Source organism: Fringilla coelebs (genome assembly GCF_963513975.1).
Source record: "Fringilla coelebs genome assembly, chromosome: 21".
NCBI classification, from domain to species: Eukaryota; Metazoa; Chordata; class Aves; order Passeriformes; family Fringillidae; genus Fringilla; species Fringilla coelebs.
This window is the reverse complement of record NC_140047.1, coordinates 9,857,147-9,884,417: the sequence shown is the minus strand read 5'-3', so window position 1 is coordinate 9,884,417 and position 27,271 is coordinate 9,857,147. Positions and strand designations below refer to the sequence as shown.

Below are 27,271 nucleotides of genomic sequence, written 5' to 3'. Positions count from 1 at the left end.
GGACATTGAGGATCACCCAGCTTGCAGCCTTGGCCACGGTTACGGACACCTTCCACAGGCTCCAAGCCCTGTCCAGCCTGACCCTGGACACTTCCAGGGATGGGACAGCCACAGCTTCTCTGAGCAACTGTGCCAGAGCCTCTTCACCCTCACAGGGAAGGATTTCTTCCCAATATTCCATTGAAACCTGCACCGATTAAGCTGTTCCAAACACCAAAAACTTCACTTTCCTCACACAGATCATTCCCAGACAAACAGGAAAGGTCCCTTCACCCAACTCATTAAAGCAATAACCACAAGAAGAAAGTAAAATGTGAAAGTGCTCCAGAGCGCAAAATATTTTATTTAAGAATTTACAGTGTCAAATCTTACACTTAGGAAAGACAGCCCTCCCAGCTCAGGGAGAGCCTCCTTGAATGAAGTTGTTTGGCAGTCTCTACTGAAAGGAGAAAATAATCAGCAGCCTGGCTGGACTAGAGGAAAGCCAAGTGTCTGATTAGGTTTCAATTATAGAAAAGTAAACCACACTGACTGCTGCTGTCCATGTTGGGAATTGAGAATGGACCAGCACACAAAGGTTTCTAATCCCCCCAAATAGTGTTTTACTTGGGCTGCATACAAACTTTTTGGAACATAGATAAGGCTATCACAATCTTAGAAAAGTGGTGTTATCCAGGAAAAGAAAAAAAAAAACCAAACAAAAAACAACTGGGGACAAATACTGGCAATTTCACATTCGTATTACTTCTACTCTTGGGCAGAAATTCAAGTAAAATCAAATAGTTTGGTGGCAAGTTCTAAATAAAATATGGCCTAATGATTTAATAAATATTTAAAGTTTATTTCTCTCTTTGCAGATAATTCAGATTCTTCAGTGAATATAAATGCTGCATACCATGGTTTTCAAAATTTCCTATATTAAACCTAAAGATTTTGAAGTCCACCTTAGAGGTCTAATTCGTCTACTTTTAGTACGAAATTTAGCTGTTAGCTATTTAAGACCTTGGTTATTTTAGTAAGGGAGATTCAAGAACGGATTATTACACTGATTCTGGCACTCTCCAAAGGAAAAAAATAAACAACTTTCAAGCTGTTACCCCCCAGCTTGAGTGCCAGCAGTTTGAGAGAAAGCAAAGTAACCGTATTGCACTTAAACAAACACTCACTCGTCAAAGAGAACAGCGTTGGCTATGATACAGAGCTCCTTCCCACTATACACTTGGCTTTACAGGTAGTCTAAACCACAAACTACATACAGACTAGGAAAGATCCAAATCAAATCAGGATTAGATTACAGTCACAGTTTTCATTCAATAGAAGTCGATTTATTTGGATGAGCTGTGGCCCCCTCCCGCCTCCCAAAAACCAAACCAGCATGAGGCAGCTCCTGGGTGAGCCTCTCCCAGGGGAACACCTCTGGTTCCACACTCTTGCTGATTGTGCATGGTCCTCTTAAGGCCACAGTGTTATCTTACAATGTGGACATGTTTGTTTTTTTTTTTAAGCCCCTGCTGGGAGGGGAGCATCCTTCAGAAATTGAGGAATCCCTGAAACTATGTCTCAGAAGGTCACGCTAGGAAGGTTTAAAATAAACTTAAGGAATAAATTGCCTATGCAATTTACAAACAGGTTTTGTAACAGACAGCAACTATTTCCTCTCTTGTGCCTATTCTTTATCACAGCAAAGCTATTTCTAGCCAGGTTTTGAAAAGGAAAAGTTACATATATTTCATGTTTGGTAATGGTTTGCGTAGATGAGGTGCAAGCATGAAAAAGATCACTCATCATCAGATTTCTGTCCTGTCAACTGCAGCTGATACCACGTGCCATAAGGCTGAAGAGTTCTGTGCATACTCAGAACGTGAATAAGGACTCCAAATACAAAGCCATTGTATTCTACTTCAATGTTGGATACTTCCTCTGTCCAATTCTTCCCAGTCTTGAACTTCCAGTGGCTGCAGGAGACTGAAAAAAGAACAGGGATAAACAAAATGTTCTGTAAAAGTGTAATGCTGGAGACAAAAATTCAAGAAATCTGGAATAAAGTTTGGAATGGGAACTTGTTAAATTGAATAGATGCCAGACTGAACTTAGTGCACATTTAACACTCTGTGTGCAACAACCCAGATTAAGCTGATAAAGCACAAAATCATGTTTTGTTCAAAGAATAGGATCAGACTGGTTTGGGTCAGGAGGGACTTTAAAGACCACCTCATTCCACTCCGTGCCATGGGCAGGGACAACTTTGTTCCAGACTGCTCCAAGCCCTGCCCAGCCTGGCCTTGGACCCTTCCAGGGATCCAGGGGCAGGCACAGCTTCTCTGGGAATTGTTGGATAATAAGGATAAGGGAAAGGAAAGATGAGGCCTTGACTCACTTGTGCAAATTGAGAGGGGTTGTAGAACGGTACCGCCCCTGCTGAAGGTGCCCCCGAGGGTGGAACAGCAGCAGGCTGGGAAGAGAAAACACTGAAATTAGACAAGGGCAGAGAGGAACTCCAGAGCCTCTCAAATGTGGTCTGCTAAGTTATACAGAGCAAATATTCACAGGAATAATGCCAACAACATGGAGAGCGCAGCCTATTGGAACAACTCCAAAGTGCTGGTACAGTTTGCATCCAGATCTAGAACAGGGCTGGCTGAATGTAGGAATTGGCCAAACAGTGGCACATGCATCAACTGCAAATAGCTCTGCAGGTCCAAAGCATGCAAAACCATCACAAGACACCAGTGCAACTCCACTCAATTAGTACCTTCTGCCTTTGTTAGTACACACCTCAGGACTTGCCCCAAAATAAACATTCTATGTCAGGGTTTTGCTTTATTAACAAATATCAGAAAGGCTTTTGTCACCCCTTTGTGGTGACCCCACAGCTCTGGAACTTCCAGCAGAGATGAAGCATTCCTTTAATTCCTTACAGGGACTTTTGCAAATGGTTTATTACCAATTTGAGACTGGCAGCAGCAGAATGACCAAGTTTTGCTTGAATTGAGTCTTTTTAGGAGGTTGGTTTGGTTTTGTTGGAGGATGTTTGGTTTCTTTTGTTTAAAATCAACTGATTTCTTTAGTATCCCAGAAATAAGATGATGAAATTATGTGAATCTCTTAGGAACATAAATAAAAAGCATGCCTGGATTACATGCACTCCCATAAATACACAAAACTGAAGACCCTGTTCGAGTGTAAAAAGGAACACTACATCATGATCTACTTTTAATGACAATTCTGTGAAATGAGGGGGAAATGACTAAAAGTAGCATTAGTATTTGAGCAAATGCAAAATAAAGAGGGGAGGGAGGGAAAGTAAATAAGTTAACATAAATGAGAATGGCCAGCCACATGTACCTGATTAAAATGCTGGCTTACTTCACGTGATAATGAACTCATTGAACTAGAGCGCGAAAGCTACAAAACAGCAAGAACACACAAATACAAAAAAACACAAATAAAAAAAGTCGTCATGCATGTCACTGCCCCAAGCTTTCAGTTGTTTTATTTCATTGTCAAAGTCTCACTGCCAAAGGTTAAACCAACTTCAAGTTAAAAAAAACAAAAAACAAAAACAAACGTAAAGCCAGAAGTTAGTTTAAATCAAAAGGACTTCTTAAAGCACAAAATTATGTAGGTATAGAAAACATTTAGTAGGAACAAAGGTCATGTTACTCTGCCTGGCACACAGCAACTTGCTCTCCTTGCGTCTTGCACTTAATATTAGTGAAATTATACGCATGCATGGAGGCAAGAAGAGACCCTTCAACTCTTCCTGATATTTTACTCTGAAAAAGGCTTTTAAAAGTAGCTATACAGGAAAAGGAGATCACAGAATGTAGGACATGGAGGCTGAACTTCTCATATGGGCTTAGAGGTCTTTCCTGTATAATTCTGGAGGCAGTCATATCACATCTTGCCTACTTACCAGCAACTGAATCAGTTACTGGTTGTTTTAAATGGCCCATTGTAAGACCACTACAATTAACTGTAAAAAGTCATTAATTAAATACTTTGCATCAAGCCTTACCTCGCCTGACTGGGAGCCATCAGGGTTAGGAACAGGAAGTCCAGATCCAGGAGGAAGGGCTGCAGGGTTTAAGTACTGAAGGAAAACAAGGCACTTCTGTTTATCATCATTACTACAAGGCTATTCCACATTTCCCTTAGAAATGAGATCCCAGAGGGGCAGAACAATGTTACAGCACATCAGGCAGGTGTAATGTGCAGTGCAACACTCTTCCCATGTCCTCAGTCCTTTTCCTGCACCCATGGAAGCTGCAGCCCTGTCAAATTAGGAAATGCAACCTCCCACCTCCATTTTCACTTGTATTTCTCTTCTCCTGTTCTTTAAGTAAAATGTTAAACCACAAACCCTGTAACAACATCATGCTTTATGGACTGTGGCTGTCAAACTGCTGCTCAGAATCCTAAGGGGGTTTGAATCAGAACTTTGGGTTCTGTCTACAAGACATCCCTGGGAACCCACCTCTGGTTCCACAGCTGCAGCAGGGTCTGTGTTGGTTTGGTTTGCAGCTGCTGTGTGCTCTGCCGCTCCAGTCCCTTCCATGGGCTGGGATTCCCCTGGAACTACAGAGGAAATGGGATTTAGCCAAACACACCCCATGAACAGCCACAAAGCCTCCCCACAATCCTATGCACACACCTGAGTTTGGAACAAACACGTTGGCAGGAATGGGCATGGGTGCCAGGGGGGCAAACAGGTCTGATGGTGCAGGAACAGCACCACTTGCCTTGGTTCCACCTGGATTCAGGACATCCACATAACGGGCTCTGCTTCCAGCTAAACCACAAACATGCAGAAAAACAGAAAGAACCCTTGTGTTTATCATGCCTGTGTCTACTTTGAACTGGCTGGTTAAAGCATCTTTCAGGATCAGGAAATAACACCCCAGGGACACAAACAGGAATACCCAAGTCACGGTACTGTGACAGCAGTGCAGGAGCTGGGCACGAGCAAAGCCAGCAACAGCCACAGCTCCCCTGAGCTGCCAACTGCTCCCAAACAAGCCAGGGAAAGTCAAAACTTCTGCCTTCATATTTTATGCAGGAGAAAGTCTTCAAATATCAGAGCTGGCTGTTACCTGCTCTCCTGGAGAACACATTGACAGAGGCACCAGGTGGGCCTCCAGGCCCAGGGGGAGCAGCCTGAGCAGCTTTAGGAAATCCTGTTGGAGGGGGTGGAGGAGGTTTACTCTGCAAGGAGACAAAAAAAAATCCAATCACATCATTGTCTGATGTAGCACATTTTAATCCAAATTCAGTAAAAAGTAGCTCTTAAGAGACAATCACAGACTAAAGAAAATTGTGTGCCAAACACAGATTTTTGTTTTCCACTTAGAGAAATCATGAGGACTTGGATTTTTACCTCTTCTTCAGGTTCATCCAGATTAACCCAACGTTGTTTCTGCTCATCCCAAACAATCTAAAAGAAAATCACAGTCAAAAACAAAGAGCTCAAAGCAAGCTGCTAAAAAAGTTTAATATAACCGTAACTTTTTTTAAAAGCTGGTCTTAGAATAAGAATATTCTTCAAAGTTTTACAATCATCTGTTACCCATCAAAACAATGTTCATCTGTCATCCAGGAGAACATCAGGAAAAAATTCAAGTATATAAAGGTTTTTGTGATTCTTGGGGCCTTACTGATTTATTCTTGTCATCTGGCAGGTGAGCCTCATTCTTTCCTTTTCCCATCAGCCAGCGAAACCAGGTTCCACCACTCTAAAAACAAATCAAATCTTCTCAGTTAATTCTCTCCCTCTCAGTCAATTCTTGTCTCACTTTGCAGGCAAGATAAAACAAACTTTCATGCAACAACACATTTTCTGCCAGGGACTTCAACTCTGAGCCCAGAGTTGCAACTAAGCAGTAGAAATAGTTTAGTCAGGACTTAAGTACAGTGAACCAGGAGTTATCACATTTACGAACAAATCTCCTGCAGCTGTAGGTACCTTTCTAAGAAAGTTTACCTTTCTGGGTGCTGCCTCCTTTTTTGTTTCTTTTTTAGTGTCTTTCCCTGCAGGAGCAGGGGGAGGAGGAGAGGGTTGCTTGGCTGCAGAGTTGGATCTCTCTCGTCCCACAGAATGAGCAGAGGACTCTGAGGTTGTTCGGGACCTTTGCCCATAGCCCTGGGTGACAAATACACAGGAAAGCAAAAGTTGTCACTGCTGCAGTGATGGATCACATTCCACCTTGCTAAAAACAACCCTTCTTTGAAAATACCATAAACAGAACAGATCTAAAAGTTCATATAAAATAAACCCTAAGATGGATCTTTGTCCTGCTGTCTGGCTAGATATAAAGCCAGGACATAAATGAATAATAACCAAGGAGATAAATATCTGACACAGCATTAATTTTTTATCAAGATTTTCCACACAAAGACATTTAATCTGGTTCTTTGGGGACTTCTAAAAACCAAGCTTCAAGTCTTGCTGAAGAGCAAAACAGAGCCCCCAGATCCTCTTGTGTTTGCAATGCAGCTGAAGAAATGTGTGAAATAACAATACCATGTTAGCCATCCTGCCATAGAAATCATCTTCTCTCTGCTCAGGGAAGGAGTTTTGTGAAGGAGACTCTGGGGCAATTCTCTGCATTCCTTAAAAAAAAAAAAAAACAAAACCAGATTATGTTAGCAGGGCCACACACCAACCAAAAAACCAAAATAAACACCAAAGCCCCCAAGCCCCACAATAGTTTTAAGGCAAAAGTTTTCACCAGTTATGAGCTGACTTCTAGGGAGAACCTGGTCTTTTAAAGAATGAGACCTGCTATTGCTGTGATTTTTCCCTCTCCTCTCTGGGTTTGTGTTTGTTCTAAACACAGGCCAGAGCAGGCTGAGGGACTCAACCATCAGGATGGTTGTTAAAGGTTCCTCACACCTCAAACTCTGTCAAACTTAAGTTTCCTTTCCTCCACATGTGTCAGGCTCTGCTGTAACAGAGTTAAAACTCATCAGAGTGCTAGAAACTCATGTCCAGAGGCAGAAATCCCAGATATCCCTTGGAAACAGAACTGCCAATCTCACTGCACTCAGGGATTACCTGTCAAGGTCTAAATCATGATCTGCTGAGTCTTTTAAGGTAGGCCAACAAAGCAGGATGAATACAACCTTCTACAGATGTTTCTATACCATCACATGGTGCTTCTAAATTTCATTATCCAAAACATTACTATTTTTAAAATACTGAGATATTTTGAATTATTTCCTCAAATACTTCCCAAGGAAGGAAAGCTGTTTATTAAGATGCCAGACCTGTTTCCAGGTTTGTCTGCTCTTCTGGCTGTGATTCCATTTCTTGTGGTGGCCCTCCAGGGGGTAGTGCTGTCCCTAAATATAGTGGGGATGGTTCAGTTCCATAGGGATTTGAAAATCCTTGAGGTGGAAAGCCAGGTCCTGGGCCAAGAGGCTGAGGAGCCACTGGGTAGAAGGGGACACTTCCCTGGTCACCAGGAGGAATCATGGAGGCTGAGCCATCAAGGACAGCCTGAGGTACTGCAGCACAAAAAAAAAAAACAACCCACAGTTAAAATTAAGCAGAAATTCCAGTGTGAACCTTTTACCCTATGAATGATACAATGCAGAAGTGAAATCTCCCTGCTCCAACCAGCCTCTTCAGTGGTTTCTTGTATCAGAAACCCAAAACCTTTGTTTTCTCTCTGCCATAAAGGATATGAAACACCAACCTGAAGGCATCAGCTGCACGCTCTGCATCTGTTGAGCCATATTGGGTAACAAGGATGCCAGCAAGGCATTTTCAGCACCTGGCCCCACGTCACGGCCACCTCCCCCATCACACTGACTGGCACGGTCCAGCTCTGAGCTGGGAGTGCTGCACTCATAGGGAGGGGGGGTGGATCTGTCTGTGTTATAGGCTATTGCACCCTCCTGCAGGAAAAAACAAGATATTATGAACTCATCTCTACCAGACATTCAGTTCATAACCAAGTGAACACAAAGCAAAGGAAATCTTGGGTGTGAAAATGGTTTTTTAGTGTTCAGTCAAAGAAAAACGAATTGTCAGCCATTTATAGGCCAAGATCAACCAATAATCTGAAGGGTTTATTTGTTTTTAAATTGAAGCACAGCTAATTAGTTCAGGGTCCCAATTTCTAACACAGCTCTTTAAATAGACAATAATTATTTCCACTGTTATAATCTAGCAACACCAATCCACACACGAGATATTTTTATGGCAAGCAGATCCCCTGATTACTGCAACTTAATGAGTTCTGCAGTTCTCCTTGCATTATGGTATTAAGAAAAACCTGTCTCTCATAACTTTAATTATTCTGTATTGAATCTCAGGGCACTGAAGTGTGGTAAATTCACTTGGTTTACACCATAACATTGCCATTTAGGACCTGAATATATAAGGTCATTTCCCATGTTTCTGTGATTAGCAGTGTAAACAAAACCATTTTAAATCTGGATTTACACTAATCCTTTACAGGGAATAACTCATGCTGCAAAACACACACCATACCTTGATCTGTCCATCCACATGTCGAAGTGTCACTAACCAGGGGGGTTCAATAAAAGATTCCTGATCTGGTTTTTCTTTAATCTGAGGGTCAAACAGGCGCAGCTGGGAGGACATCTGAGGAAAGGAACCATTGCAAAGTGTGAGCTCATCAGCCACAGCTTCCCACCTACAATATCCAGTCCCAAACACTTCATTCTTCCTCGTGTTACCTGGATTAGCTGGCCTATCAGCACAGGGGAATAGTAGTGTGGATCTTTGAGGACAGTTCTGGAAATCACTTCACAGTAGTGGAAAGCCTGGGCAGCAAGGCCCATCTCAGCCAGCCGACAGGCATAGATGAACTTGAAAACCTGGGGAGGCAAGCAGGACAAATAGAACAAGTGATCACAACACTCTGGGTGGTAACAAATAAAAGGCACTCTGACATTTCAGCTGAAAGCTCAGACATCTCATTATCATATCTAAAATTTAAGGAAAAAGCATTCAATTCTCCTCTTCCACCTCCTAATGCATCCAGTGGAAGGTGTCTATTTATCTACAGCTAGTGCTAGCAAATTCTGCTGGATTTTTCTTCTGGAATACAGAATTAAAAAGTTAAAATTCAGAAGTTCAGGATGTAGAGATGAAAAAAATGAAAATGAAATGACTACAGGAAAACAGCTATCCATGGACAGCATTACTATCCATGGACATTTCATGTTTTAACAGAGAAAATATTTGCCCCACTGACTACAGCACATAAGAGATTAAAAGCATGACATCTGCCAAAACAGAAACCAAACCACAACAGGAACAGCTCTTCACCTGGAAATTGGGCAAGCAGCCAGGCTGACTTCCCAGGGACTGTGCATACTCATAGGCTTCTGTTCTTTGAATGGCTTCATTGGTGGCAAATTTTAAAAACGGCAAGCTGTTTCAAACAGGAGAAGAGAAATATTATTTGAGCTGACAAACACAGATCTGTCACTGTCATACACACAGCTCTGTTAGACACAAAATATCAAACACTTCTACAAGACAGGACACCGGATAGCTACCTCAAAACCAGCTAGTAAGGATAAGGGGAACAGTGCAATTCCATCTTTCAAACTTTCATTTTTGCATTGAGAAAATTGTGTTTAAAAAGAAAGTCAAACCTGTGATTTGATCCAATTAGGACAAGCTTTGTTGTCTTCCTCGTGTAAACTCCAAACCCAACTTGGGCCATAAGATAACAAAAATGAGCAGCATCCAGCAGGCCTTTAGAAGCTGTAGAGAAATAAAGGACAGAGCTCAGGATATTTCAGGGGCACATTCAGTGTCCTGTATTGTTTGGCTTTGCACTCAAATGCCTTCACAATAGAGACAAGCCCATATAGAACTGCTCCACTTTATATTTTATAAAGACATTGCCTGTTTTCAAAAAAATAGGCTGAGCAATCAAAGCTTTTCCTTCAGTCACCACCCTGTTCCCTTCCCCAAGAGTTACCAAGAGTGTCTCCCATGGTTGCAATGGTTCTGGATTCCAAGTCCATATTATTGGTCAAGTTGGATAACACCATTGCTAGATGAGGCCTCCAGTCTCCCCATTTCTCATCTCCACAGCACTAAAATTAGAAGAATTACTAGATCAAATCAGTGACTGGAGCTCTGCATGGTTAAGTGCTTCAACCTAAAAAGGACCAGAACAACTTCTCTGACATTCTGAGAAAGATTTCTGTTGGGAACTCCACTCCTCCCTGCAGCTCCCAGTGAATCTTACCGTGGATGCAGCTGGCATCCTTCCAGACATGAGCTGGTAAACAGTCTGCAGAGGGTCATTAATTGGGAGACTGTTGGCAAATCTACAGAGACATTGCAGAGAAAAACAAAACACAGACATGGGGTAAGCAGTTAAAATGTACTTCAGCTCTCAGTGGCAATTAATCTAACCTAGCTCAAGAGAAGGAAGTGCTGTGTGAAAATACTACACTGAAGAGGAAATTACCCAGTGGATGATGTTCAAAATATTAACCAGTAAAATATCAACAATATTGACAGTTGAGTTTTTGCAGTTTTTTTCCAAGCAAGGCCACAGATGACATTGTTCAAATACTCTTTAAGTGGGTCAGGTGGCAGAGAACAACTTCTCAACTCTAAATTTATAGCCAGAAGACCCCAGAATAAAAAGTAATAATTAACAAATAAATACACAGGTAAAATTAAAGCATAAGTAACAGTAGTTCTTGCATGAACTACTACGGATAACCCATGATTTTGACATTCTCCACCTCATTAGCAGAACAGGCAACCAAATTTCACTAATCAAAAAGCAACCCAGTACCTGGTCATCACTCTTGCATGTGTCCTGCTGTCCATTTTGCTGGCAAGGAGCAGAGCATGACCCCACAAACCATGCTTCATGGCAGACTCCAAAGCATCCTAATACACACACAAATTAGTTTTCTGGGAATAGCTTCAATATTACACACAAAAACAGTAGTGATTTGTGATCAAATCAAAGTATGTTTAGATAAAAGCTAACACACTATAATTTTGCTTTAGATTATGAGCTGTAGAGTATAAATTTCTGTATCAGAGCAATACAGTGCCACAAAATACTGCAAGCATTACAAATATAAGTAGCAGCACAGGCACTCACTTTCTTACGGCCATAAAGCAGCAACTCCCTGAATCTCTCAGTCTCCTTCTCAAAACTGTCAATTGTGGTTACAAGATTATCAGTGAGAAACGAGAGCTGGGCTTCACCAGATTCCTCTTCCACTTGTTCCAAAGCCTCATTAGTGAAATCAATTAAATTTGCTTCATTAGGGGACTTCCCAGGAAGCCACACTGTTTTGTGATCTCGGAGCAGAAGTTCAGCCAGGTCTGTTCCCACAACAGTCTGTGTGTGTGGAGAGGAAACAAAAATTGAAAAATCTGTTATTTCAACACTGCCTGCATTTTATTTGGCACTTCAAAAGCAATATGTGAACATCAGCACCTCTGTGCAGCTGAGGGTGAATGCCCAGTTTACACATTCCTTCAGTCTGTGACATATTCCAAGATCAGTGACTAGAACACAAATTCCAGATCTTTGCACAAAAAACATTTGTGTACAAAACACTTTAGGACAGATAAAAACTCCAGCAGTGAGACATACCCCATTCTGCCTGCACAGCAGTACAATAAAGTCCCAAAGAAGACTTGCAGATTCTTTGTCAATTAAATTTTCATTCTTAAAGCACTGTGCAGCTTTACTTTGTGCAAAATTAATAACATCCACTTTATGGGTCTCATCCCTGAAAGAAAAAAAAAACAAGAAAAAAGTTTTTAAAATGAGACAAATGCAAACATTCAGGTCATTATTTGTGATTACTCATAAAGCTCATGTATTATTTAAGTAGGTGAAAAGCCACAAATATTTTAAGTCAGCTTAAATCCTGTAATTTGCAATGAAGAAATAATTTCTGAAAGTACCAAAGTTATTTCTGAAAACTGTAGGAACATACTTAGCAAGAGGACCAGGAAAGGCTCTCATCTCTTCTTGCTCTGGAGAATGTTGCAACATAGTCTAAAACACAAAATCCATAAGAAATTCTTGTAACTCTAAATTTTACTTTTACTGATAAAACCCCCAGAGATGAACATGACCCATCATGTAATCAAGCCTCTTAAACAAAATTAAAATGGTGACTTTGTCACAACCTGCACAAGGATGATAAATTATGAAATCTACTTTACAGGCAATTACTCTGCACATCTTCCTGAACAAAATTATAAGGAGCTGGATGATCTCATCATGACTAAATCAGCTCTCAGAGGAAAGGAACTTTTAAATTTACTGTTTTAACTTATGATTACAGCCCAAACAGATAAAGATACATGCACTGACATAAAAAAAAGAGAAATCAGGAAGTTATAGATTCAAGTTCCCCATTTCCCTTCCAAAAGAAAGACCTTTAATCCATTACTTCCCATTTTTCCTTCTAAACTTTACCTCCATGCTGTGGATTTCAACCAGAGCTGGCTGGCCCTCAGAAGGCAGGTTTGGCAGTGCTTTTATTAAGAAGCCCCCAGGACCAAACCTGGCACAGATATGAGGCACTGAAAATTTCTCAGGTGTTGAGGGCCTTAAAGGTGCTGAAATGGGGAGAAAAGATAAAATAAGAATAGGTAACCTGCCTTGCAGCTATGCAAACTTGCTGATGTATTTACCCAATTCAATAATCCTGCAGTGCTAGTGGAAAACACCCCATTACTGAATTTGGCAGAACTTTGTAAGAAACAATCAGTTCCTTTATAATCCCAAAGTCCCAAACCTGAAGTTTGCAATAACTATAACAAAACTAAACTCCAGAACTTAAAAACCCAGTTATTTTTTTCAATGCAGGGGTTTTGATTGTTAGTATCAGACACATTCCTGCCATCTCTGTACAAACATATAACACATCTTCAAAGAGCTACACTGACATCAACAATTTGGCAAAGCTTTTCCAGAGGAAGAAGTGTTTTGTATCTATAGCAATGCTTTCCCTCCCTCCCCTTGCTCCATACCTTGTTCCACAGCTGACCAGCCTGTTTCAGCAGGGTAGCCATAGTCTGGGAAGGGCTGCTGTCCATCATAGCTGGGCTCGTAGCCTCCGTAGGGATAATCTGCGTGCACTGCCTGTGCAGGGGGTTCATAGGCACTGCCTGTGAGATCCTGATTACTCCTGTACAGCTGGCTCTAGGCAGGGCACATCAGCCAGGTTAGCTGGAGTTACACACAGCAAGCAGCACTGCACACAGCCAGCATTCCCTCCTGACAGCTTCCAGTCCAGCTTTCTGCACCACAGCCTTGCAGAAAGCCTCCTTGTGAGACCCTTCTGGGATAATTAATCATTTTGTCTTCTCCCCCAGCGTTTTTACCATCATTTGATCTGTTCACATCCAAGCATGTTCAGTTCTCTCACAAAAGAATTTCTAAGTGCTTGTGTGAAAAGTTAAGATTATAGCACCAGTTCTGTTACCAACAACTGTGGGTCAGGATGAATGTTCACCTCTGCTGTATCAGACAGAAAATCCCAACTGAAAAACCCCAACAAATATCAAATGACAGCAGGTGCCTAAAGATTAATGCCTTAATGATTTCCAATACTGCTTCAAACATTACTAAATTAATTGGAATTTGGACTGGAACAGTACCTAAACTTCCAAGAAACATGATGAACCAAATACAAGTGAAATAACCCATTACATGGGCAAAAATTCTACCTCAAAAATTAGCCAAATATTTTCTGAGCTTTGAACGTATCTGTACTTGTGGTCTAAGCGGATGAGTTATCAGTTAGCTTTGGTTTTTGCTTTTAAAGTCAAAATAACATCATACTATTATGAGTTAGTCCTTTAATACACCCCAAGTTCAGTAACACAACCAAACTTGCGATGAGAAAAACGACATGACACAAAGCCAGGCACAGGGAAGGCAATGCTCTCACAAACAGCTAATGGATTCGGTAGAGGAAATTTTCCATTTCTGTGTGTGTGGCAACTTGCACAGCTGAGTGCTCATTTTGCTTAAAGTTCTCCTGACAACTGTGACAAACATTAAGTTCAAAACTACATCACAAAACAGCTTTAGCTTATGAAAGTGTTGAAAATAAAGCTTTCCTTCCCCGTGCTAAGCCCTGAAATATTTTCTTATCAGAAAACAAGAAAGCCAGCCCCAGCAGAGCAGGTGGCAGGTGGGGTGTGCAGCTGGAGCTCACCTGCTGGGAGCGCGAGCTGAAGCTGCTGTGGTGGCTGTGCACGCTGCGGGAGCTGCGCAGGCTGTGGCCGGAGTGCTCGCTGTGCACGCTGCGCCGCTCAAACTCGTCCCCGTAGGGGTCCCGCTGCGGCTCCGCCTCGTCGTCAAAGCTCCCGGTGAAACGGGGGTCGTACCTCCAGTTATCCTCGTATCGCTCGCTCCTGAGGGGCACACACAGCAGGGATGAGCTCAGACACCCACGGGAATGAGGGAGGCAAACTGGAGACCTTGGTGCAGTTGGTTTGGGGGATCCCCGGGGCATCCCCTAAGCTGTCTGTTTGATGGTAGCAGCAGGCAGGCAAGGACACTCCACACGGCTTCTGAGGGTGCTGGTTAGATGAGGGTTTATTTGGGGTCCCACACCCGGGAGCAGCATGGTGTCTGAGGGAGAAGGGAGGGGGAGAGAGGGAGAGCCTAGGGAGAAAAGGGCCAAGAGAGGTTTGGTCTCCCCTGCACAGCTTAACAGGGAGATTCAAGGCGGGCGCAGAATAAGACCTGGGCCAATGGGATTACAGATCCATGAAAATTCAGGGGAGGATCACAGGCTGGGAATAAACCTTACATTTTCTACATTTTCAAGGGGTGAGACAGAGCATACCATTTAACTAAAATGTAACACCACAGGACCTCACTCCAGAAGAGCTCTTAAATCTGCCTACACTGAGGTTGTTGTTACAGTAAACAAACTGACATTCCTTCACAGAGTTCATCCAGATTATTCAAGATCAAGACCAACATTATACTCAGAGTGTGCTCTAAAAACCCACAGGGTATTCAACTGGTCTAAAAACAAGTGCTGCTATCTTCAATCCCTCTCTCAGAGTGATGTGACAGCTCATCTGGTTTCCCTCAATGACCTATGTTAAAGCTACAGAAAGAACTAGCAACACACACACACTAGCAACTACACTGTGCAATATGTGTAATACTGCATTTTAACAGCCTGCTCCAGAGAATCTGCTGCCCCAGCTCTGGAAAGAGCACTGGGAGAACGTGGATTGACTGGACAAACCTGCTGCCATATGGATATGCTTCTCTCTTCTGGTAAGGGTTGTGTTCAGCATCATACCAGTACCTCTGGTCATAACTTCTGGGGTCTCTGTACCTGGGGTCATATGGGTATCGCTCCCAGCGACTTGGATCTTTGGAAAAGAAAAAGAAATGGTTCATGTATTGGTAGGTTTTGCCTATAATCTTTTTCTGCTCCTTTCTCTCTAATCACAAGCTGGTTTGGTCCTGAAGCACACAGCAAGTCCAAAGAAATGTACTTAAAGCAGCATAAATATGTCCACTCATTTTATTTAAAAAAAAAGCTTAAAAAACCAATTTCACTCCTTTCAGAGAAACATGGCTATTAGAGTTAGTTATTCCTGAGGGGTCAGTGCTTGCCATCAGGTCTTTTCTAACACATTTAAACTTCAATACTACTATTTGTTATGAGAGTCACAGAATCTCTGTGATCACTCTGCAGAGTGCCAAGCAAAACTTCTTAGGATGTGGACAGATGTTGCTTAAAACCCTCCCAGGCACTACACAAGCAATTACCTCCAGACTCCCAACGCCAGCATGTCTCAGTGAGCACTTAGATAATGATGGACAAAACCAAAATCCAGTTGTGAGTCAACTTCTGTTTACACCCACCTAAAATTCACTTCACAGGTCTGCCTCCAGGTCACACACCAAGGACACACCCCAGTGAAAGGCAGCCTTGCAACACGTGGAACAAAACTGTTCTGTACCCTCACAATGGACAGTTTGCACAAAGCCAAGGCAAACGGAAGGCTTGAGTGAGGAAAATCTATGGAAAAAAATCAGAGTTCTCTTGGACACCTTACCTCCATAATCATAGGAGTTTGGGTAATAGCCTGAATAATAATCACTCCATCCACCTTTTCCATAATAATCTTCTGTATACCCTTGCCTGAAAGAAAGCACACATGTATAAAAGTTGTTATACCTCCTTCTCATCTAAATTCAGCAGGAGGTAGGAAAAACTCTATGCCACAATTGATTAGACAGAGTTGCATAGTAAAAATAATGCATTTCCAAGAAACCAAGGAATCATAAAATTAAGACTTTACAACCCAATATAGCACTAAATTGTTGTGTGCCATTGAAAGCTGTCAGCCTTTAGCATACAATAATTTAGTGGCTTTATAAACTGCTTTGGTGATAAGTTTAATTACTTACAGACAATTAATCACAAAAACTACTGCTATAATTAGCATCCTTTGAACTGTCTCAACAGAGAAGTCGATAATTTAACAATTCATTAAGAAATAATAGCTCCCCCAAATTTAACAGTATTTTATTATACAGCTCATGATGAAGAAAATACTCATTGAGAGAGCTGATTGTCCAAACAAGCACAAAAACCTGGCTAAAACCAACACAGCAAAGTAAGAGTCAGTGCATACAAAAAGATGATTTCTTCTGATGAGAAAAAGAAAGATGTGGCCATTATTTGAAATATCGTGAGCCTTTATTATACAACATTTTCAGGTCATCATCCTAGAATTTCTGAAAGAAGCCAGAGGATGAACGTTAGATGAAAAATGCAGTGTCTACATGAATGTGGACACACATAAATGTATATATATGTATACATCCACGTATGTTTGTACCTACACAGGTGCAGGAATCTCACAAACACACCTGGGCACACACACAGCAGTTGAAGGTATTTAATGCCAGTTTGGAGTGATGGAAACTTCCACCTTTCCCCTACAACTGGTCCTACAACTCAGAGTGGCAACTGCAAAGTGGCCCAGCGAGTCCAGGAGTGTGGGAAGCCTGCTAATGCAGCACTCACTCTGCAGAGGAGGTCTGATCTTATCAGATCAGGTTTGGCCACCCAACCAGTCTCCCCAGGCTCCTCCAGAGAGCTCTTACTCCTTTCTCCAAGCAGAGTTTACAAAGCTGCTGTGCCATCATTCAGGGCAGTTTCACACACACACAGCTCTGCTGCCCTGCAGCTCCACGCCACAGTCCCCGGCTGACTGCACTGGCACTCACACTGCAGCCCTGACACAGCCACTTCTAACAGCCTTTGATCTGCCCACTGCCACGTACAGAAACTTCAACCCCTTCTAAAAATAGCACCTCAGCAGAGTACACACCAGGAAGTGCTAGCAGAGGTTATCATCTCATTTCAAGAGCTCACAGCACACTTAAATTCACTTAAGAAAATGGTAAAAGTTATCACATGGAGCTACAGCCATTGTTTCGTTCTCCTCAAGACCAAAATACATCTATAATCTTCTGGAGATGGTAAACGAAATGTGATATTTGTAATTTGATCACTGCTCCATGAGTGAACTACCAACAACAGACAAACACTACAAAGGGTCTAATCATTTCCAGACAGGTAACAGGAGTTTCTCTGTTAGAAACTGCAAACCCCTCAGCAGGTAACAACAGTAACATTTTGTCGTTAATTTGAAGTTCATAAAAATAACTTACACAATTATCATCAGAAAGGAGCAATCACTTCAAGGTAATTTGCTGCTTCTTGCTTGAGTAGAGATTTAATCCTGCTTTTATTTAACATTTTCAAATAGCATCTGAACACATTGGTCCCCTCTCTCTTTATTTTATATTAATCAGACAGATCAAGGCTTTTAAGTTTCCCTAATCAAAACCTGCAGTGAAATGAGTGGGTGGGACATGCCCAGACAGCACCTCTGCCACCCAGACCACATTCTGGGAGCTCTGTGAGGAAAGCTTATCCCCAGCTGAGGGAATTGTCACACAAATGGACCTGACACAGCACCAGGATGTTGTCACCTGACTCACCACACTCTTCTGAGCACCTGAACCACTGTGTATCCATGGTGCTGCAAGGCAAATCCCACCCGATGTGCAAAACTGCCATTCATTAACAGAATGAGGGGCCCCTGCTTAAGTGCAAGGGAGAAAATAAATGAGCATTGATTAATAACCCCATGACCAGCACTGTTCTTTCACAGCAAACATCAGCACTGAGGATATCACAGTGAGTTCCTGCCTGGCAGAAACACCAACAACCCCCAAAGAACTGAATGAAAGGAAAAAACAAGCAAGAGAAAAGGCTGGGGAATTGTATCCTTCCCAGACACGGCATTTGATACCATCCATCCCTAGGGCAGCACACAAAGGTTTTGAATTCCTCCCTGTGGTTTATGCTGTAAAACTTCAACAGGCACCACCACACTCCCTGCTTTGGGTCAGCCAAATCTTGCCTCAGCTGAGGAATCACTCACCTGGAGGCAGGTCTGTCAGAGCAGTGGCTGGCCCTGGAGCTGGGCCGCTCGGGCTCGGGGTAGCGGTAGCTGCCGGGCTCCATGTAGGCGGCGCTGCTGTCGTAATGCCGGTACCGGGGGTCGTACTGCCCATAGCTGTCCTCCTGCAAAGGCACAGGCAAGGGAAGAGGCTTCACACCTCCACAACTAACAGTTCAAACCAAAAAACATCATTCACACCAACAGCAGTGACACCTGAAGAGATATAATAAACTACAGCTGAACTTTTATTACTTTTTGTGGCAGAAGTTATAGACAAGTTATGAATATCCTAAACTTAAGGGACAAAACCTCATTATGTCTGGGCTTAAGGCATTTCTACCTCTCTACTAAACCATCAATAATTCAGGCAGCAGATAGGAACCAAGTTTGAGCACCTGGGCTGCCAACTTTTTCCAAAGAACCAAACTAACTGCTATGAGCTGACATCTGTGCCGAGTGGAATTGGAATCAGCAACTAAAGTTTCCATAATCTTTGCAGTGTTACTTTGCAGTTTTGTTACTGCTGTCTGGATTTTCCCTACACTTAAACACTTAACGGGAATGCTCTGCTGAATGTTGATCGTGACACGACTGCTCAAATTCATAACTCAAAAATGAAAATGAGGAATAAGGGGCAAGAAAGGGAAAAATAGAAACTTACCATGTAATAAAGGTGAGCTGCTGTCCTGGGGTCTGCAGGTGGATAAGGTGGTGGATATGGGGCCTGGTAAGCATCGTAAGGATGTCTGTAGTAGTAGTAAGGGTTCTGGGGTGGACCAAAGGCTTCCTGAGGGGTCTGAGGAGGGGGTGGACGCTGCAGGTCTTGCTGCCCGTTGGGTGGCACTGCCTGAGCAGTGTTGGCAGGAGGGGCTGTGGCAGCTGGAGCACCTGGAGGCTGTTCCGACACCGGCTGCTTCCCGGGACTCGTCTGGTCGTACCTTGGCTGGGCTGAACCTGTCTCTTGGGCCCCCCCAGGCTGGGGACGGTTACCTAGCACCTGGCTGTCTCCCTGCTGCATGGCCTTAGCCCCTGTGGAAATCTGGGAGTCTGGAGGAACTGAAGACTGCCCAGATGTTGGTGGCTGCATTTGAGCTGCTTGCATTTGTGTCTGGGGTGGCAGCGCTCCCTGTGCAGCTCGGTCTGCTGCAGCCTGGTGCTGCACATCTTTTGTCACCTGTTGATAGAAATGTTGTTTGTCAGGCACCTCGGGACGCACCTGACCAGCACCAGCTGCCTGTTGGACTGGAGCACCAGAGGGTGACTGATTGTGCACCTGGACAGAATTACTTGTGCTGCTTTTCTCCAACGTCCGCGGCACTGTGAAGTCCAGCACGCCAGCAGCTTCTTTGCAACTTGATTGATTTGCAGAATTATTAGCCTGTGCTATGGAATTAACAGGGGGGACTAGGCCACTTGCACTTCCACTGGGAAGATTTGTCCCAGGAGAAACAGATGAGTTAGACCCTGGCTTGCTAGGAAATTCAGGAACAAAGCCTTCCACATTAACATTCTTTTGCCCTTCTGGAGTCAAATTAAGAGGCGTTTTCATAAGCAAGTTTGCAGGCTGATTAGAAGCAGCATCAGAAGAATTAACAGGACTTTGCAATAAATTATGTTTTAACAGATTAGTATTTGGAAGTGCATTAACTAAGAGAGATCCAACTTGCATCACAGGTAACGGCATGTTTTCCCCACCAGCATGTGAACTTTGGGGACCCATGGCAGGCTTGTCCCCAACTCCAGAGTCCTTCATTGGCTGATTGTTTTCATTGTTGCTTAGCTGATTAGATAGAGAAATAGAAAAATTAATTGGCTGAGCCAAGTTATAGCTTTGATTAGGCTGAGCAATCAGGATAGGCTGATTTTGCAAAGACTCTGTAGGTGGAGAAGACAATAAACTTGCATAACCAGAACTTGCCTGAGACTGAAGTGCTTCCTCTTCTCCCATTTTGGGAGGATTCTCAAGATTTTCAAAAGCTATATTTCCATCCTGGGAGTGCTGCACAGCAATAGTCCCTGGTTTACATGGCTGCTGATTAGACAGGCCTTCTTCTGGTGGCTGAATGACTTCCACAGTCTGTTTGGCAGGTACATACACTGCAGGAGCAGCAGGAGCTAGGAGAACATTTCCCCCAAAATTTGGTAACTCATTGTGAGCCCATAAAGTCGTTGCTGGGCTATCACACTTCTTAACTGCTCCCTGAGCTCTGGTTGAGGAGCGTCTCTCAGATACTGATTGTATATTTTCCACAACAGGTCCAGAGTGCAGCGTGTTTCCAGCCTCCCCAGCGCCTGCAAGAGGCCCTGGGTGTACCTGAGGCATGTAAATTGTTTCCAGATTATCTGGTGGCTGTTCAAGATTGCCAGGAGATGCAGCAGGCACTGCTGTGTTCTTCTTGATATTCTTTTGGTTTGAGTGATTCTCTCTTAATTCAACCACCATCTTTGCTTGGTCAATCTCTGCAGGTTTTATACCAACTCCATGGGACCTCACAGGTTCAAAAGAACTATTTGCACTTGTCTGAAACACTCCTGTAGGCTTAGGAGGACTTGGAGTGGGAGGCTGGGATAGATTGCCATGGTAGTTCTTGCTGAGGTTTAGCTCACCTGAATCACCTCCCAGAGGAGAGGAGTCAATCTGTTTGAAGAAGCTGGCAGAGGATTCCTCATCAGGCTTCCCAATTTCCTGCTGGATAAATGTACCGACTTGCTCCGGGGGCCGTGCAGAGCTGGAAGTGCTCCTGTGGCTGATGCTGCTGTAGTTGGAAGAGACGCTGTCTGGTCGGCCAGGGTGAGGTAAGGAATCAGGTGCCTCCAAGTTTGGTCCTCCTTCAGCATGGCTCACAGCAGCGTTCTTGGGAAGCACCTGACCCGGGAAGGATCCGTACCTGTACGGATCGGGACCAGCAGCAGGGGAGGAAGTGCTGATGTTCTGTGGTTCACTTGGCAGCACTTCCTGATTCTGAATGCACTCCAGGTTCTCCACATTTTCGTACTGGGATCCAGCAGCTGGGTCACCTATCTGTGCCTTGTCATCACCAGCAAACAGAGAGTGCTTAGCAGCCTGTGCCTCCTGATGGCTGACAAGTTTAGGGAAGTACTGGACATCCGTTCCTTTCTGTACCATCTCACCAGCTGTACCCAGCTGTGCCTGAGAGAGAATATTGGTTGCCACCTGCTGAGGATGCACAGGCTGGTGATACAGGGAGGCTGAATTTTGCTGACAGGCATCATACTCTGTTTTCTCCATTACATATTTTTTTTCAGATGAAAGTATTTCTTCATTTTCTGCCTCATCCCCTTTGAAAAACATGGAGAGAGTTCCTGGATCTCGATCTGTGGGAATAGATCTATTGGACGTTTCAGACATAGCAGGAGACTGGTTTTTGGGGTTGTTTTCCTGAGCTGTGGGAAGGACAAAACCGGAGTCTTGCAAAGGTGGCTGTGGGTAAAACTGTTCCTGGTAAGGTTGGTTTGACCAAGGGTTAGTCATGTCTGTGTTCTGCCTAAACACATTTCCAGGCTGGATGCTGTTCATGTGATGACTGCTGTTTGCAGGGCCATTTTTGCCATTCTTCTCACAACCAGCGGGTAAAGGCGCTTGCACGATGTTCTGTGGAATTCCTTGGTGCCCAGGACCCTGTGGGACATTTGTGTGTGGAGGAGGGTGAGAAGTGCTGACGGAAGGCTGAGAAATGTTATGAACGTCAGTCTGAGGAGACGGCTCAGGATAGGGCACAAAATTCCGAACTGGAGACTGCAGATTCCCTGGGACAGGCCTCCACTGGGGCCCAGGCTGCTGGGGAGGTGGTGGGAAGAGTGCTGCTGTGTTGGGCGCTGAAGCTGCATCATTTGGATCTCTGCCAACATCCTGTCTAGCTCCAGGTTTGTTCGCTGCAGACACCACTCCAGGATGCACACTGAAAGAATTTTCCACTGCTGCTCCTGGGTTATAATGCAACGGCGCTGCAGGCCCACGGAGTCCTACATCAGCATTGGGATGCCCTTCTGCAGCACTATTTATAACATACCCCGGGGACGGAGAAGGAACTGGAACATTGGAAAAGCTACTGGTGCCTATCCCTGCCTGAGACACAGGAGCTGGCAGAGAGGTGTGTGGTCCATGAGGGCCGTCCCCGGCACGGGCGGGCGGCGGGTGCACGAGGGCTGGCTGTGGGAACGCCACCGGAGCGCTGCCCTTGGGGGGATGATCCAAGGGGGAGCCCTGCGGGGTTTGCCTGCCGAAGGCAAACGGGTCTGTCACGGGCTGCACCGGCGCGGCTGCGGCGTTTGCCCGCCTGCTCAGAGGGCTGTTCCTCCAGTACATGTTGCGAGCCACGCCGGCAGGAGGAGGAGGAGCTGCCCCCGGAGGGACAGGCTGCGGTGGCTGCTGCATGGTGGCCTCCTGGCAGGGTCACACGGTGACAAAACACGCCGAGGCAGTTCAGAGATTTCTTCTTCTGGCCTGCTGAAACAACACAGGTATAAGTCAGTTCCCTTTCTCACAACATGTGCAGCACTTAAGAAACTTCTATTTTAGAAACAAAATCACTCAAAGAATTTGAAGTGGAAAATATCTCCCTTTTCTTCAGAATGCATAAGGCACTGACAGACTCCACTGTATTTCTAAATCCAGTCCAGCATTAATGAAGTGTAAGGCTGTGTGGTATCAGTGCTTATTATTTAAAAATTCTATTAAATAGATCCAAGTAAGACTAATGAAACACAGTTCAGACCCATACTAGTGTCAAACCCTGCAGTGGCATCCCACTGTTACACTTCCCAGAAATCTGCATCACAGGCAGGACAGCAACCAGGCTGGAAGAGAGCCTGCAGCACCATGCCCTGCTCAATTTAATTATGAAGGGTTGAGAAGTCATTATCTAACTCTAATTCTGTTAGAGATGATCTTCAGCCCTGCTGCACTGGCACTCCACGTGACTGGACCTTTTCACAGGTAAGATGAGAAGCATCCCTAGAAGGAATCCATCAGATGTTATCACCCTTAAACTTTTGGTTTAACCAGGAAAACATCGTGTGACACAGTATTGTTATTTATTTTGAGAAAGGCAATTGCATCTTCATCACAAATATTCTCTCTTCTAGATCCATGCTGCATAGCAAAAGTGCATTTAAGGATAGAAAAACAATCAACTACCCCCACCTATCAATGACCATTCTCACTTTAACACCAGTGGGACTTTGGCACAGTATCAGGGTTACAGCTGCACTTCAGGGTGGAAAGGACACGCTCAGAAGTAATCCAGCCCCAGCTCCAAACAATACCAGGCAGGAATCTGGTACACAGGAAGTTCAGTCAATTCATCAAGGTGTCTTTTTCAATTTTATCACCTCTTAACAATCTGGGGAGGATGGAGGCTGACAAACCAGAGAAATTAATCAATTTCCAGTGGAGCTCAGTGAAGCCTTAGCAGCACATGATAATCTTGTTTTCTCATAGTACACAACAAATATTGTTTATAATATGCAGAGTGAAGTACCCACAGCAATTGCTCCACACCAGATACATTTCTGCTGATAAAAGAAAAAAGCTGTGCAATTCTGATTTGGAGTTCTTCTAAGATTCAGCATCTTGTCATTAAGAGTAATAAAACGGGAAGCCAAAAAAGTCAGATGTTACTAATCAGAACAAAACTGTAATAGTTACAGAGAAGTTCAAATGCAAAGCACTTCTGGTTTCTTGTTATCAAAAATACTACATGAATTTCATGAAGATTTATACCTAAAAAAATTCCAATAAAAAGCACACTGAAGTGGACAGCACACTTTACTGGACAGCAGTACAACTTCTCCTAAAGAAAAATGTCTCCAACACCCTGTGTATAATACAGGTCCCCCTTTCAGGGTTAACAGAGATCCTCAATTTCTCCCCCATATCCACTCTAGATATTCCACAGCCATATCTAGAGTCAAGACTCCAGAAATCTGTGTGCTATTAAGATGGGAAGGACAACACCAAACAGATTTCAACAGAGGCATTAGAGCTCCATCAGTTTCATGCATTACTTGCAGGTGCCTTTGCCATTCTTTTCCAAGCACAGCTGCAGAATTCCATCTAGGAATGCTTACAAAGAGGCTTCAGGACTTTGCAATCTTTTCTCCTGTTACAATCCTGAGGTGAAGGTTTTCCAGCTGGCCATGCCTACCAGCCTTGCTGCCAACCACGTTTCCAGGAAATCCTGCCTGAACACCCACCCCAATTTCCAGATGCTTAAGGAACCTCTGGCTGTTCTGGGCATCCCCATTTCTTTTCCATCATGTTCTTTGTTGTATTAACCAGATTTCAAAAACTCCTCTCTCCCCTCTAAATAAACATGGGTTTATGCAGCATACTTTGGGTTGGGGAGGACATAAGCTAATTAAACCATCTGCCAAGGCATTTATGTCCTGGAAAGCACAAACTTCACTGACTAAAATATTGGTATCTACTAAATAGCTCTGTTTTTCATAGAAAAGTTGTTTCTAAAATGCAGCTGAGCACAAAATATCCAACCAAATACCCACTTCCAAGTGTCTAATGTGGACTTTACTCCTTGCAGTGTTTTATTAAAAAAAAATCCTAATACTTTACCATATTTTTGTAACAGCCGGTACCAGTAATTAGCTAATAAAAATAAGTGTAAAGTCCTGCTTTAAGGCAGAACTTGCCATTCCTCTAACAGGATCTTTGATGGTGCACGACAGAGGTTCAATATGAGAGATCAGCCTCCTCAGAAGCAAAGTTAATATTAACAGACTGCACACAGTAGTAAAAGCAAGCAAGATTTGAGGAACTGAGTCCAAATAAAATGAACGTGTCCATGTCAGGTAATTTAAACAGAAGATAACTCAGTGCTACTGACCCTCCCTTGTGCCTTATCCAGGATTAACAGAAATGCTGATTTAAAGGGATTTAGAAATAACTACACAAGTTAAGAGCAATCCACCTCTGCTTAGTATAGTTTGGAAATTCTCATATTTCAGCTGGTTTATTAATTGATAAAGCAGAGCAGCCTGCTAAGCATGAGTCACCAGGAGTAACAATTGCAGAAGGTGTTTCCAGGTATACCAAAAAAACATTGCCAAAGAGGAAAAAAAGATTAAAACCCTCTAGACAAGGCCATAAAAGTAAGTTCATCAGATGAGCTCTGCAGCTTCATCTATAAAGAAATAATTCCTTTGGGGGCAATTAATTTAAACCTATTTAAATAAATTACTCTTAAACAGAATAACTATGCCCATGAAGCAGGTTACATAGGACTAATATTAACTCTCATCCTCACACATGAAGCAAACAATAAATAACATATTCACATACACGGATTCCTAGTAAGAACAAAGTGACCAAAAAAAAAAAAAAACAAAACCAAAACAAAACCAAAAAAACAACCCACTGCAATCTCAAATACAGGAACAGCTGGGAAAAATGAGATTTGCAGCTTTAAAATCAGCAAGTACTTTTTCAGTTTTATCTCATGTAGACAGCTGCACATCTGCACACATGTGGGTGACAGATTGAACACACTCTACATCATTCCCTCTCCTGACAGATTCCTACCGGGCTTTTCCTCAACAGCAACCAGAGCTACAAATGTTATCCTGTTAAAATGTAGCAGCGGGACAACTTTAAACAGGCACAGGGCAGGTTTAATGAGTTATCAGGAAAAAAAAAATCCTTCCATGTAAGGATGGGGATGCCCAGAGCAGCTGTGGCTGCCCCTGGATCGCTGGAAGTGTCCCAGGCCAGGCTGGACAGGGCTTGGAGCGCCCTGGACCAGTGGAAGCTGTCCCTGCCATGCCAGGGGGTGGAATTTGATGATTTTTAAGGTCCCTTCCAACCCAAACCAGTCCGTGACGCCATTAAAACAGCTCACTGGGAACCAAAAGGCCAGGAGCAGCACAAAGCGCTCCCGTTTATTCTGAAAGGAGCCTGGCTGCCAGTTCTGCAGCCCGGCGGTGCCGAGGCTCGGGGCAGCCGCACTCCTGAGTCAGCACCAGTTGCACCGACCTGGGGCACCTGAGAGCCGCAAAAACAGCCCTGACCCGGCACCGGCGCTGTCGGAGGGGATACGCGACAGCCAGCATCAGTGGAACCTTCTCCCCGCCGCACCCCCCGGAATAACCCCCGGAGCCCCGCGGAGCATCCCTGTCCCGCCGCCCCGCTCGAAACCGCCCGGAGCGACCCAAACCCTGCGGGAAAAGCCCCGGGCAGCGCGGCCCGCGGCTGCGGCAGCGCCTGCGCCCCTCCTCGCGGCACCGCGGCCCGCCCCAGCGGGGCCGGGGGCCGAGCCCGGGGCTGCGGGACCCGCCGGCTCCCGGCGCTGCGACAGCCCTGAGGCCCTCGCTGAGGCACGGCCGGGTGGGCACCGGGGACACCGGGGCCCGCACCTCAAGCCCGGCGCCGCTCGCACGGCCTACCCGGGACCCGCGGCCCTCCCTCCGGGCGCGCCCCGCAGTACCTGGCAGCCCCCGCCGGCCGCGGCCCCTCAGCAGCGGGCGCGGGCGCCGCCGCCCCGCACGGCCCCAGCACCGGCCGCCGCCATCTTGGCACATCCGGCTCGGGCTTCCGCCGCCGCCGCCGACGTGTCACGGCGCGGCGCGCGATGACGTCACGGCGGCGCGCGCACCCGGCGGTGTCGCTGTTCGGCGGCGGGACGGGCCGTGGGTTCGAGTCTCGGCTGGGGCGGCTGCGGGATGGAAGGTCGCGGGTTCGAGTCCCGTTTGGGGCACCTCGTCCCGGTGCCTCCCCCGTGCCGCCGCGGTCTC

The 27,271-nt window shown here is 44.5% G+C and overlaps 1 protein-coding gene across 3 annotated transcripts; it reads right to left on the bottom strand.

The window, feature by feature from the left end:
- Positions 1 to 325: 325 nt before the first annotated feature.
- On the bottom strand, positions 326 to 27,074 carry SEC16A (SEC16 homolog A, endoplasmic reticulum export factor). 3 transcript variants are annotated; one of them, XM_084219826.1, is made up of 31 exons: positions 26,965 to 27,074; positions 19,167 to 22,973; positions 18,485 to 18,627; positions 16,079 to 16,164; positions 15,256 to 15,385; positions 14,206 to 14,404; positions 13,013 to 13,184; positions 12,456 to 12,598; positions 11,968 to 12,029; positions 11,619 to 11,757; positions 11,118 to 11,360; positions 10,800 to 10,897; positions 10,239 to 10,320; positions 9,966 to 10,083; positions 9,634 to 9,745; positions 9,302 to 9,407; positions 8,707 to 8,847; positions 8,498 to 8,611; positions 7,698 to 7,899; positions 7,267 to 7,506; positions 6,521 to 6,609; positions 5,981 to 6,139; positions 5,655 to 5,732; positions 5,378 to 5,434; positions 5,094 to 5,205; positions 4,655 to 4,792; positions 4,478 to 4,578; positions 4,019 to 4,093; positions 3,346 to 3,405; positions 2,378 to 2,452; positions 326 to 1,965 (listed from the first exon to the last, which is right to left on the bottom strand). In XM_084219826.1, the coding sequence occupies exons 2-31, from the start codon at positions 22,899 to 22,901 to the stop codon at positions 1,897 to 1,899; spliced, it is 7,278 nt and encodes a 2,425-aa protein (XP_084075952.1). In that variant the 5' UTR covers positions 22,902 to 22,973; positions 26,965 to 27,074; the 3' UTR covers positions 326 to 1,896. The 3 variants fall into 3 exon arrangements, with proteins under 3 accessions (XP_084075952.1, XP_084075954.1, XP_084075953.1); XM_084219828.1 differs by having other exon boundaries at positions 13,013 to 13,124; XM_084219827.1 differs by lacking the exon at positions 3,346 to 3,405.
- Positions 27,075 to 27,271: the final 197 nt, after the last annotated feature.

Bases quoted from the DNA above. Each gene is read 5' to 3' on its own strand.
- SEC16A (XM_084219826.1), bottom strand. From the start codon at position 22,901: ATGCAGCAGCCACCGCAGCCTGTCCCTCCGGGGGCAGCTCCTCCTCCT. The intron at 5,435-5,654 runs GTAAGGCCCCAA...ATTTTCTTTTAG, and splicing joins CAGATGACAAGAATAAATCA to ATTGTTTGGGATGAGCAGAA. The intron at 4,579-4,654 runs GTGTGTGCATAG...TTTCCTCTGTAG, and splicing joins CGTGTTTGTTCCAAACTCAG to TTCCAGGGGAATCCCAGCCC.